Below are 14,861 nucleotides of genomic sequence, written 5' to 3'. Positions count from 1 at the left end.
AACAGTATACATCTGTCCTATGGTGTAATATGTCGAACCTCTACTGAATTAGCGGTATAACATTGTACATCTGTCTAATGGTGTAACATGGCGAACCCCTACTGAATTAGCGGTATAACAGTATACATCTGTCTAATGGTGTAATATGTCGAACCTCTACTGAATTAGCGGTATGACACCGTACATCTGTCCAATGGTGTAATACATGTATGTCGAACCTCTATTGAATTAGCGGTATAACAGTATACATCTGTCCAATGGTGTAATATGGCGAACCTCTACTGAATTAGCGGTATAAATAACATTTTACATCATTCAGAGAGTGTACTACGGCGAATCCCTACTGATACACTTCAACATCCTCATTTACATATATATTCACTAAACACTTACTGATATATCAAGAATTGTCCAGCTACATGTATTTATTTAAAGATGAGTGTTCCCGTAGATTCATTCGTGCTGGATTTCCAATTTAGTATTTTGAAGTTAAATGTTTAGCTGCAAAATTGCTAAATTTAATCATAACGTAAAATACCAAATAGATAAGGTTTTATTTTACTCTGAACTATCATTCCCCTTTAAGTGTAGACACTGGTTCGTTTAGTGTTATATGAGATAATGCTTCCATTGACATAATCCGTATACCATATTTGTGAACACTTTTAAAGATCTCAAGTAATGGTTTAAAACCTCTTAAGCATCTTAAAACCTCCTAAGCAATTTAAGACTATGAACAGTCAAGCCGTATATATTTAAGATAAAATCTTAGTTGTCCTTAAGCAATAACACAAAACACACATCTATCAATAACAACATTGGATTTAGTTAAATATTTAACAGAACACGGGGATAAGAACAAATCCGACGGCGAAAAGTATTGTCCTCGACATTACAACAGACTGTGAGGAGGCTAATGTCGTTATGAAAAATAAATACAATTTTCGCCTAAGCTTTCAAGCAAGTCATGAGCGGGTATCGTTTCTTATGGCTAGACACCGGTAAATTAGTAGCCAGTGATGAAATAACACCGGTTAATGAGTAGCCAGTGATGAAATAACACCGGTTAATGAGTAGTCAGTGATGAAATAACACCGGTTAATGAGTAGTCAGTGATGAAATAACACCGGTTAATGAGTAGTCAGTGATGAAATAACACCGGTTAATGAGTAGTCAGTGATGAAATAACACCGGTTAATGAGTAGTCAGTGATGAAATAACACCGGTTAATGAGTAGTCAGTGATGAAATAACACCGGTTAATGAGTAACCAGTGATGAAATAACACCAGTTAATGAGTAGCCAGTGATGAAATAACACCGGTTAATGAGTAGTCAGTGATGAAATAACACTGGTTAATGAGTAGTCTGTGATGAAGTAACACCGGTTAATGAGTAGTCAGTGATGAAATAACACCGGTTAATTAGTAGCCAGTGATGAAATAACACTGGTTAATGAGTGGTCAGTGATGAAATAACACCGGTTAACGAGTAGCCAGTGATGAAATAACACCGGTTAATGAGTAGTCAGTGATGAAATAACACCGGTTAATGAGTAGTCAGTGATAAAATAACACTGGTTAATGAGTAGCCAGTGATGAAATAACACCGGTTAATGAGTAGTCAGTGATGAAATAACACCGGTTAATGAGTAGTCAGTGATGAAATAACACCGGTTAATGAGTAGTCAGTGATGAACTAACACTGGTTAATGAGTAGTCAGTGATGAAATAACACCGGTTAATGAGTAGTCAGTGATGAAATAACACCGGTTAATGAGTATCCAGTGATGAAATAACACCGGTTAATGAGTAGTCAGTGATGAAATAACACCGGTTAATGAGTATCCAGTGATGAAATAACACTGGTTAATGAGTAGTCAGTGATGAAATAACACCGGTTAATGAGTAGCCAGTGATGAAATAACACCGGTTAATGAGTAGCCAGTGATGAAATAACATCGGTTAATGAGTAGTCAGTGATGAAATAACACCGGTTAATGAGTAGTCAGTGATGAAATAACACCGGTTAATGAGTAGCCAGTGATGAAATAACACCGGTTAATGAGTAGCCAGTGATGAAATAACACCGGTTAATGAGTAGTCAGTGATGAAATAACACCGGTTAATGAGTAGTCAGTGATGAAATAACACCGGTTAATGAGTATCCAGTGATGAAATAACACCGGTTAATGAGTAGCCAGTGATGAAATAACACCGGTTAATGAGTAGCCAGTGATGAAATAACACCGGTTAATGAGTAGTCAGTGGTGAAATAACACCGGTTAATGAGTAGCCAGTGATGAAATAACACTGGTTAATGAGTGGTCAGTGATGAAATAACACTGGTTAATGAGTAGTCAGTGATGAAATAACACTGGTTAATGAGTAGCCAGTGATGAAATAACACCGGTTAATGAGTAGTCAGTGATGAAATAACACCGGTTAATGAGTAGCCAGTGATGAAATAACACCGGTTAATGAGTAGCCAGTGATGAAATAACACCGGTTAAGGAGTAGCCAGTGATGAAATAACACTGGTTAATGAGTAGTCAGTGATGAAGTAACACCGGTTAATGAGTAGTCAGTGATGAAATAACACTGGTTAATGAGTAGTCAGTGATGACATAACCTCAATAACACATGTGGAACAGCATATAGCTTTTACATCTTGCGCCATGCTCAGTAGTAATATATAACGGCAATGTCGAATAAGTTTTCGTGTCATAGAAGGTACCGCCGGAGAACAAATGTGGTATTTTACATTATTTAGTCATAAAAGTCGGATAAATACCTCATACAGCGGACGACGTTTTGTTTTGATGACTTGAGCCACATTCGATCAGCAGATCAACACGCGCGATAAATTATCTTTAATCTGATCATGACACACACATTCTGGCTCATTGTTTTATTTTCCATCTTTATGTTGTAAGATACAACACATGTATCCAAATCTTTGCATAAACAATACTACTTATAGTAAACAGAAATCCCATTCGTGAAAAAGAACTGTTTTATCATGTAACAGGTGTTAATATATGGAATTATTGTTCAACAGTCGTACTTATGAATTCACTTTCATTGAGATGTTTGTAATTGACCACGGCCGCTGTACAGGTACCTATATTAGCGAACTGGACCATTTTGACAAGTTTTGTCCATGTTTCCGTAGCTACGTCATATTTATACAAGTCTTTTGTTTCCACACGCCTTGATCGTCTACCTGGACGGCCGAATACTCTGACTCCACCACAAACATAAATGACGTCATCAATTGCTGTGACGGCGGTGAATTTCCGTTCGTCAGGGAAGTCGACTCCTCGTTTCCATTTATTGATCGCCGGATCGTAGATGTCGACGGCAAGTGCGTTCTCGTGTTGATGAGAGCCCCCTACAATGTAAATTTTATCACCTATCACAATTGCAGATGCTTCTACACGGGGTTTCGGTAACGAACTAGTCACAATAGCCCAATGGCCGCTCCTAATATCATATCGGAAAAGGCATTCCAACATTTCGTCCATGACATCTTGGCCACCAAAAACAAAAAGTCCCCCATCGTGGATAACTGATGCATGGTGATACAAACGTAACGGCATTGGTTCACGTACGCTCCATTTGTTTAATTCGGTATCGTACACTTCCATGCTGTCGAAAGTGTCCCCTTTAGGGAAGGTAGGTTTGCCCCCCGTCACGTAAATCCTGGTACCTTCCACGGCGGCTGAGAATGCACATCTCGGGAATAACATGTTCGCACGAGGAACCCACGAGCTCGACTTCTGGTCGTATAAAAACACGGCGTCTAGCGCAGCGCCTGCGTCCTCGAAATGGTAGTTCTCGTAAAATATTCCTCCCATGAAATATACATATTTCCTCATCACGGTAATTAACTGAGAATAATCAAGTTTGAATTTGAAATCAAATGTTGGATGTGGTTTTATTCCAGCGTAATTCTTTCGTGTTTCAGGGTCGTGGGCTGTGAACGAGCGTTCGGTTGGACCATAAGCTCCTCCGCTGAAGATGATCAAGTTCCGGGAAAACATTCCAAGTCTTCGCTTTCCCGACATCTGGAATTCGTATTCCTCGTCGTCCATGTCTCTGACGTTTATCCCGTCAATGTTATCCATTGTACACGAATTGAAGTAGGACAACACTGTCCTACAGAAGGTGTCGTATGATAGCAGTGGATTCGGAGCTACGTTCGTCAAATAATAATGCTTTTCTAAAAGCGGAAGTCGGACATGTTTAAACAGCCTTCCTAGATGATCTTTCCGTACCTCAATATCGAATTCCACCCAATGTATCACGGCTTCATATACAGTTTCCTCGAGTTCAATATCTATGTCATCTCGCGAGATAAGAAATTCTAAAAACTCCACGTCAATGCTCGAGCAGAAATTATCCATTTTACAAATATCTGTGAAGTTTTCCGTAACGAAAGTACAACATAATGCTTTTAATCTCTTGTTATAGTGGTAGGAGCTAAAATTATAGAGATCCAGACAATTAGATAGGCTTATCTCCCTTATCATGTGATCTGTGCATATATCAATGAGAGGCGTCATCTGGAAAAGGTTAGCCGCGATGTAAAGGTTCTGGACATTATCGTCAGTGACCAAGATCACTCCCGAATACATGTAATCCAATATGTCGGCGATAACTTCCGGTATGACATCATATAGGGTTATGGTCTGCTGTTCTGATTCCTTAACTGGACTTGTAAACATTGCTCTGAAAACAAACAAATGAGTTTGTTAATTAATGTGTATCAACTACAATGCTACAATGTTACCTTGGGGTGGGGGTGGGGTGGGGTGGGGTGGGGGGGGGGGGGGGGGGGGGGGGGGGAACCCTACAAAAATGTCATAATGCGAACTCCTGGAGAAAGAAATATGTCAATTATAAAAATAGTCAACGTTCAACAATAAAAAAGCTTCGTGGTATTAATCGTATTCTGGATGAACATTACAAGATACAATGGAGAAAGGATCTTCTTAATGACAATAACGGGGAAAATTAAAATAGGTTACGTACAGGTACCGCCTATATAAAATGAAATTGGTACAAGTTACTATGTTAAAAATGTTAGAAATCATAGAAGAATTTTGTCTAACTTTAGAAGTGGTTCTATTAACTATTGAAACGGGTAGATACGTCAGACCTAAAATACCCTTACAAGAAAGGAAATATTGTACATCAAATTGTGTTGAGGGTGAAACTCACTTTTTTATTGACTGTAATTTTAATTCTGATAGTAGTAGACTTAAAATTTTCTATAAGGTAAAAGCGATTAAACAAAACTTTAACTTTTTAAATAGTAAAGATAGGCTGATATTTCTTATGATAGAAGATAATTTACAAAACGATGTCGCAAAATCATTGTTGTAAATGCATCAGCGATGTCAGAACCTTTTATCAAAAGTTTAACAAATTGATTCTCATAAGAAAATGTTATATGTATACAATATTAGTATCTCATAGACCAATAATGGCTGGGTGTTGAGGTATTTTAATGTTTTAATGAAACAATGTATTTTATGTATAATGTATGTAACAATACGTGACACTTATAAACATCTTAATCTGAATGTAGTTAAGCAAGTCGTCGTTATTATCTGATAATGTATAAAGCTAGGATCTGTAATGTCTTTTCATTTTATAGGAGATATTATGAAACAAACTTCTAATTTAATGAAATTCCATATGATATAAAAGCAAATTTTACTTTTTCTTACATAACACAGAAAATTAACATATTTTTGAATTTAAAATTTTGAGTACGAAATCAAACAGAGGCGGCCATTTTGTTGCGCCATTTTCGAACCATGAAGCAACGTCATTTTCTGACTGGCATAGTCAATGAAAACGCTTATTTCAAAGTTTATAACTCTAGTGACATTTAAAACCAAATATTACACAGTCGAAATCACTGGATAACACCAAGGCAAATTAAGTGATAAAACAAACCATGTCAATGGTACTATTTACTAGGTACTATTCCCTGGCATCCTACATGTATGTTTTGGTTGAAAAGCTGTAGTCAAAATGTATCCGAATTTCAGTCTGATTTGGAAGTTGTATTACCGGTTTTGATAGAAAAAAACAGTTTCCTATTGCTCTTTTTCTTATACGCTTGTTGCCATAAATGTTCGTCGGTATTAGTACAAAAACATGTTTATACGTTTCAATATATGGTGTATCCGTCCGATGCCTTTCAGGTCATTCGGTAAACTTCGACCGATTCCGAACCCTCTATCTAACGCTCGGCAAACCTCGGAAGATTACGAGAATCTGTCGAGGTACATGTATGCCGAATGCATTCAGCTAGATGGACGTGTACAACGAATTAGATTAAACTTGCGCCTCTTAAATGTTCCAACAATTGAGTGCCTGCTACGACCGAATCGAGCCTTCCTAATAAGTTTGCAAATTAAAGTTTACATGTTTTTCACACCATACTTGTATCTCAATATTTTAAGTTACCTAAAGTAAGGACTAGTTGCAGCAAGAACGTTCCTATTACACGGGAACTTCCGGTCCTCTGCTACCAGCGTGACGTCAGATAGCTGTCCCTGGCGGTAAAACTGATGCAGTCCTTTGAGGAGTAGTTCCTGGTGATCCCTCAGTGTCGCCATTCTATCTCACTCTGAAATGTAAAGGTACATGGAAGGCTTTACTACGAATGCGTCTCGCTATATCGATACTTTGTTTCATAACATTACTTATTAGGTCTATATCTGGTCATGATGATACATGTACATTGCACAGCTCAGATTTGGAGGGTTCCATTAAAACTAAGGTTTGGGGAACAACCCGGACAGTTTTGAAAATGTTTTCTGTACATAATCATTTGTCAGGACGTTTTTAGAAAACGTGTTTTTGTACTCAATTATATAGAATATTTAGGTACAAAAACAATTTGTAGCAGTATGTTTTTACCGGCCGCTGTCGGCCATAGTACTTTATATCACAGATATATCACAGACTGGCTACCGATGATGAAGATGATGGTGGTGGTGGTGATGGCTGTCGACTTGACACTGATACCTGTCGATGAAGAAAACAACCATGGGGAGCACGGAAGGAGAAATGGAATGAAGCGTTAGACAAGTAAATAAATTTGTTTTGACCTCATATTTGTTAAAATCAAACCCTGTAATTGTAGACCGTCACGTTTTCTGTGTAGCGAATAGACATTTTCGTTTGAAAAAATGTTCTCGATCGTGTCCGACTAAAGAAAATTCATCACTTTTCAGAGTTTCGGAACTGCGTGTGAAAGAAATAGACTATTTAGGTATGATTCCAAGGTATCATGTTAAAGATTACTATCTTAACTTTTAATTAAGACTATCGCCATTGAAAAATATTTTCTGGTAAAATTTTGACGACACTTTGAATGAAATTGACCCATTTTTGCCGGACTGAGGAGTTCCAGACCTTTCTCTATATTTTAGTCTACGATCGGTCTTGGACTTATAAACGTGCTAAGCACCCATGGTTAAATGCATATAATGAATCCAACAAATTTATATGAACTAATCAATCATTACCACGTTAACCAATCATTACCACGTTAATCAATCATGACCACGTTAATCAATCATTACCACGTTAATAAATCATTACCACGTTAATCAATCATTACCACGTTAATCAATCATGACCACGTTAATCAATCATTACCACGTTAATCAATCATTACCACGTTAATCAACCATGACCACGTTAATCAATCATTACCACGTTAATCAACCATGACAACGTTAATCAATCATTACCACTTTAATCAATCATTACCACGTTAATCAATCATTACCACGTTAATCAATCATGACCACGTTAATCAATCATGACCACGTTAATCAATCATTACCACGTTAATCAACCATGACCACGTTAATCAATCATTACCACGTTAATCAACCATGACAACGTTAATCAACCATGACCACGTTAATCAATCATTACCACGTTAATCAATCATTACCACGTTAATCAACCATGACCACGTTAATCAATCATTACCACGTTAATCAATCATGACCACGTTAATCAATCATTACCACGTTAATCAACCATTACCACGTTAATCAATCATTATCACGTTAATCAACCATGACCACGTTAATCAATCATTACCACGTTAATCAATCATTACTACGTTAATCAATCATTACCACGTTAATCAACCATTACCACGTTAATCAACCATGACAACGTTAATCAATCATTACCACGTTAATCAACCATTACCACGTTAATCAATCATTACCACGTTAATCAACCATGACCACGTTAATCAATCATTACCACGTTAATCAATCATTACCACGTTAATCAACCATGACCACGTTAATCAATCATTACCACGTTAACCAATCATGACTACGTTAATCAATCATTACCACGTTAATCAATCATTACCACGTTAATCAACCATGACCACGTTAATCAACCATTACCACGTTAATCAACCATTACCACGTTAATCAACCATTACCACGTTAATCAACCATGACCACGTTAATCAACCATGACCACGTTAATCAATCATTACCACGTTAATCAACCATGACCACGTTAATCAATCATTACCACGTTAATCAATCATTGCCACGTTAATCAACCATGACCACGTTAATCAATCATTACCACGTTAATCAATCATTACCACGTTAATCAATCATGACCACGTTAATCAATCATGACCACGTTAATCAATCATGACCACGTTAATCAATCATTACCACGTTAATCAACCATGACCACGTTAATCAATCATTACCACGTTAATCAATCATTACCACGTTAATCAATCATTACCACGTTAATCAATCATTACCACGTTAATCAACCATGACCACGTTAATCAATCATTACCACGTTAATCAATCATTACCACGTTAATCAATCATTACCACGTTAATCAACCATGACCACGTTAATCAATCATGACCACGTTAATCAACCATTACCACGTTAATCAACCATTACCACGTTAATCAGTCATGACCACGTTAATCAATCATTACCACGTTAATCAACCATAACCACGTTAATCAATCATTACCACGTTAATCAATCATTACCACGTTAATCAATCATTACCACGTTAATCAATCATTACCACGTTAATCAATCATTACCACGTTAATCAACCATTACCACGTTAATCAATCATGACTACGTTAATCAACCATTACCACGTTAATCAATCATTACCACGTTAATCAATCATTACCACGTTAATCAATCATTACCACGTTAATCAATCATTACCACGTTAATCAACCATTACCACGTTAATCAGTCATTACCACGTTAATCAATCATGACTACGTTAATCAATCATTACCACGTTAATCAACCATTACCACGTTAATCAATCATTACCACGTTAATCAACCATTACCACGTTAATCAACCATTACCACGTTAATCAATCATGACCACGTTAATCAATCATGGCCACGTTAATCAACCATTACCACGTTAATCAATCATTACCACGTTAATCAATCATGGCCACGTTAATCAACCATTACCACGTTAATCAATCATGACCACGTTAATCAATCATTACCACGTTAATCAATCATGGCCACGTTAATCAACCATTACCACGTTAATCAATCATGACCACGTTAATCAATCATGGCCACGTTAATCAACCATTACCACGTTAATCAATCATTACCACGTTAATCAATCATGGCCACGTTAATCAACCATTACCACGTTAATCAATCATGACCACGTTAATCAGTCATTACCACGTTAATCAATCATGACTACGTTAATCAATCATTACCACGTTAATCAACCATTACCACGTTAATCAATCATTACCACGTTAATCAACCATTACCACGTTAATCAGTCATTACCACGTTAATCAATCATGACTACGTTAATCAATCATTACCACGTTAATCAACCATTACCACGTTAATCAGTCATTACCACGTTAATCATTCATTACCACGTTAATCAACCATTACCACGTTAATCAGTCATTACCACGTTAATCAATCATGACTACGTTAATCAATCATTACCACGTTAATCAACCATTACCACGTTAATCAATCATTACCACGTTAATCAACCATTACCACGTTAATCAACCATTACCACGTTAATCAATCATGACCACGTTAATCAATCATGGCCACGTTAATCAACCATTACCACGTTAATCAGTCATTACCACGTTAATCAATCATGACTACGTTAATCAATCATGACTACGTTAATCAACCATTACCACGTTAATCAGTCATTACCACGTTAATCAACCATTACCACGTTAATCAGTCATTACCACGTTAATCAATCATGACTACGTTAATCAATCATGACTACGTTAATCAACCATTACCACGTTAATCAGTCATTACCACGTTAATCAATCATTACCACGTTAATCAACCATTACCACGTTAATCAGTCATTACCACGTTAATCAATCATGACTACGTTAATCAATCATTACCACGTTAATCAACCATTACCACGTTAATCAATCATTACCACGTTAATCAACCATTACCACGTTAATCAACCATTACCACGTTAATCAGTCATTACCACGTTAATCAATCATGACTACGTTAATCAATCATGACTACGTTAATCAACCATTACCACGTTAATCAGTCATTACCACGTTAATCAACCATTACCACGTTAATCAGTCATTACCACGTTAATCAATCATGACTACGTTAATCAATCATGACTACGTTAATCAACCATTACCACGTTAATCAGTCATTACCACGTTAATCAATCATTACCACGTTAATCAACCATTACCACGTTAATCAGTCATTACCACGTTAATCAATCATGACTACGTTAATCAATCATTACCACGTTAATCAACCATTACCACGTTAATCAATCATTACCACGTTAATCAACCATTACCACGTTAATCAACCATTACCACGTTAATCAATCATGACCACGTTAATCAATCATGGCCACGTTAATCAACCATTACCACGTTAATCAATCATTACCACGTTAATCAATCATGGCCACGTTAATCAACCATTACCACGTTAATCAATCATGACCACGTTAATCAATCATTACCACGTTAATCAATCATGGCCACGTTAATCAACCATTACCACGTTAATCAATCATGACCACGTTAATCAATCATGGCCACGTTAATCAACCATTACCACGTTAATCAATCATTACCACGTTAATCAATCATGGCCGCGTTAATCAACCATTACCACGTTAATCAATCATGACCACGTTAATCAATTATTACCACGTTAATCAATCATTACCACGTTAATCAGTCATTACCACGTTAATCAGTCATGACCATGTTAATCAATCATTACCACGTTAATCAACCATTACCACGTTAATCAATCATTACCACGTTAATCAATCATGACCACGTTAATCAATCATTACCACGTTAATCAATCATGACTACGTTAATCAACCATGACTACGTTAATCAATCATTACCACGTTAATCAATCATTACCACGTTAATCAATCATTACCACGTTAATCAGTCATTACCACGTTAATCAATCATTACCACGTTAATCAACCATGACCACGTTAATCAACCATTACCACGTTAATCAATCATTACCACGTTAATCAACCATTACCACGTTAATCAACCATTACCACGTTAATCAATCATTACCACGTTAATCAATCATTACCACGTTAATCAATCATCAATCATTACCACGTTAATCAATCATTACCACGTTAATCAACCATGACCACGTTAATCAACCATTACCACGTTAATCAACCATTACCACGTTAATCAATCATTACCACGTTAATCAATCATTACCACGTTAATCAATCATCAATCATTACCACGTTAATCAATCATTACCACGTTAATCAACCATTACCACGTTAATCAGTCATTACCACGTTAATCAATCATGACCACGTTAATCAATCATTACCACGTTAATCAATCATTACCACGTTAATCAGTCATTACCACGTTAATCAATCATGACCACGTTAATCAACCATTACCACGTTAATCAACCATTACCACGTTAATCAATCATTACCACGTTAATCAATCATTACCACGTTAATCAATCATCAATCATTACCACGTTAATCAATCATTACCACGTTAATCAACCATTACCACGTTAATCAGTCATTACCACGTTAATCAATCATGACCACGTTAATCAATCATGACCACGTTAATCAACCATTACCACGTTAATCAATCATTACCACGTTAATCAATCATGACCACGTTAATCAATCATTACCACGTTAATCAACCATTACCACGTTAATCAACCATGACCACGTTAATCAATCATTACCACGTTAATCAATCATTACCACGTTAATCAACCATTACCACGTTAATCAATCATGACCACGTTAATCAGTCATTACCACGTTAATCAATCATGACCACGTTAATCAACCATTACCACGTTAATCAATTATTACCACGTTAATCAATCATTACCACGTTAATCAATCATTACCACGTTAATCAACCATGACCACGTTAATCAATCATTACCACGTTAATCAATCATTACCACGTTAATCAACCATGACCACGTTAATCAACCATTACCACGTTAATCAATCATTACCACGTTAATCAATCATTACCACGTTAATCAATCATTACCACGTTAATCAACCATTACCACGTTAATCAATCATTACCACGTTAATCAATCATGACCACGTTAATCAACCATTACCACGTTAATCAACCATTACCACGTTAATCAATCATTACCACGTTAATCAATCATTACCACGTTAATCAACCATTACCACGTTAATCAACCATTACCACGTTAATCAATCATTACCACGTTAATCAATCATTACCACGTTAATCAACCATGACCACGTTAATCAATCATTACCACGTTAATCAACCATGACCACGTTAATCAATCATGACCACGTTAATCAATCATTACCACGTTAATCAGTCATTACCACGTTAATCAATCATGACCACGTTAATCAACCATAACCACGTTAATCAATCATGACCACGTTAATCAATGATCACCACGTTAATCAGTCATTACCACGTTAATCAATGATCACCACGTTAATCAATCATGACCACGTTAATCAACCATTACCACGTTAATCAATCATGACCACGTTAATCAATCATTACCACGTTAATCAACCATTACCACGTTAATCAACCATTACCACGTTAATCAACCATGACCACGTTAATCAATCATTACCACGTTAATCAATCATTACCACGTTAATCAATCATGACCACGTTAATCAACCATTACCACGTTAATCAATCATTACCACGTTAATCAACCATTACCACGTTAATCAATCATGACCACGTTAATCAACCATTACCACGTTAATCAACCATGACCACGTTAATCAATCATTACCACGTTAATCAATCATGACCACGTTAATCAACCATTACCACGTTAATCAATCATGACCACGTTAATCAACCATTACCACGTTAATCAACCATTACCACGTTAATCAATCATGACCACGTTAATCAATCATTACCACGTTAATCAACCATTACCACGTTAATCAATCATTACCACGTTAATCAACTATTACCACGTTAATCAACCATTACCACGTTAATCAATCATTACCACGTTAATCAACCATTACCACGTTAATCAACCATTACCACGTTAATCAGTCATTACCACGTTAATCAATCATTACCACGTTAATCAGTCATTACCACGTTAATCAATCATGACCACGTTAATCAATCATTACCACATTAATCAATCATTACCATGTTAATCAACCATGACCACGTTAATCAATCATTACCACGTTAATCAACCATGACCACGTTAATCAATCATTACCACGTTAATCAATCATTACCACGTTAATCAATGATCACCACGTTAATCAATCATGACCACGTTAATCAATCATTACCACGTTAATCAATCATTACCACGTTAATCAATCATTACCACGTTAATCAATCATAACCACGTTAATCAATCATGATCACGTTAATCAATCATTACCACGTTAATCAACCATGACCACGTTAATCAATCCTTACACGTTAATCAATCATTACCACGTTAATCAATCAATACCACGTTAATCAATCATTACCACGTTAATCAATCATTACACGTTAATCAGTCATTACCACGTTAATCAACCATAACCACGTTAATCAATCATTACCACGTTAATCAATCATTACCACGTTAATCAACCATTACCACGTTAATCAATCATGACCACGTTAATCAATCATTACCACGTTAATCAACCATTACCACGTTAATCAACCATTACCACGTTAATCAATCATTACCAGGTTAATCAGTCATTACCACGTTAACCAATCATTACCACGTTAATCAATCATTACCACGTTAATCAATCATTACCACGTTAATCAGTCATTACCACGTTAACCAATCATTACCACGTTAATCAATCATTACCACGTTAATCAGTCATTACCACGTTAATCAGTCATTACCACGTTAATCAATCATTACCACGTTGCAAGTGTTATTGTTTACTAGGATGATACCCATGCCGTACAGAACTAAGCCAGTAAATACATACACACGATCACAAAGCTGTACGACGCATGCATTAATCTTCAAACTACATTTGTAATATTAAAATGATAACTTACCTATCGTAGCCTTGCCAGTTAATCGTTTGTGCTCTAAGACAATCCAATAATGTGTAAAGTCTGCATTAGTCGACGAGTTCTTCGTGGATGCTGAATATGGCTACAGCATGTAGCCGACATGGGGGTCCCCGAAAGGGGCACAGGAAGTTCACAAACA

General features: G+C 36.4%; 1 protein-coding gene across 1 annotated transcript; it reads right to left on the bottom strand.

Moving 5' to 3' along the window:
• Nucleotides 1-2,856: 2,856 nt before the first annotated feature.
• LOC117343992 (kelch-like protein 20) lies at nucleotides 2,857-14,861 on the bottom strand. The gene is made up of 3 exons (XM_033906586.1): nucleotides 14,705-14,861; nucleotides 6,484-6,646; nucleotides 2,857-4,731 (listed from the first exon to the last, which is right to left on the bottom strand). The coding sequence occupies exons 2-3, from the start codon at nucleotides 6,633-6,635 to the stop codon at nucleotides 3,045-3,047; spliced, it is 1,839 nt and encodes a 612-aa protein (XP_033762477.1). The 5' UTR covers nucleotides 6,636-6,646; nucleotides 14,705-14,861; the 3' UTR covers nucleotides 2,857-3,044.

This window comes from Pecten maximus, chromosome 15 (genome assembly GCF_902652985.1).
Source record: "Pecten maximus chromosome 15, xPecMax1.1, whole genome shotgun sequence".
Classification (NCBI taxonomy): Eukaryota; Metazoa; Mollusca; class Bivalvia; order Pectinida; family Pectinidae; genus Pecten; species Pecten maximus.
This window is presented reverse-complemented; position numbering and strand designations above follow the sequence as displayed.

What these genes read in the sequence shown, in the direction of transcription:
- LOC117343992 (XM_033906586.1), bottom strand. Translation starts at nt 6,635, where the DNA reads ATGGCGACACTGAGGGATCACCAGGAACTACTCCTCAAAGGACTGCAT. An exon ending in GCAACTAGTCCTTACTTTAG is followed by an intron (nt 4,732 to 6,483) that starts GTAACTTAAAAT and finishes GTTTGTTTTCAG; the next exon opens with AGCAATGTTTACAAGTCCAG.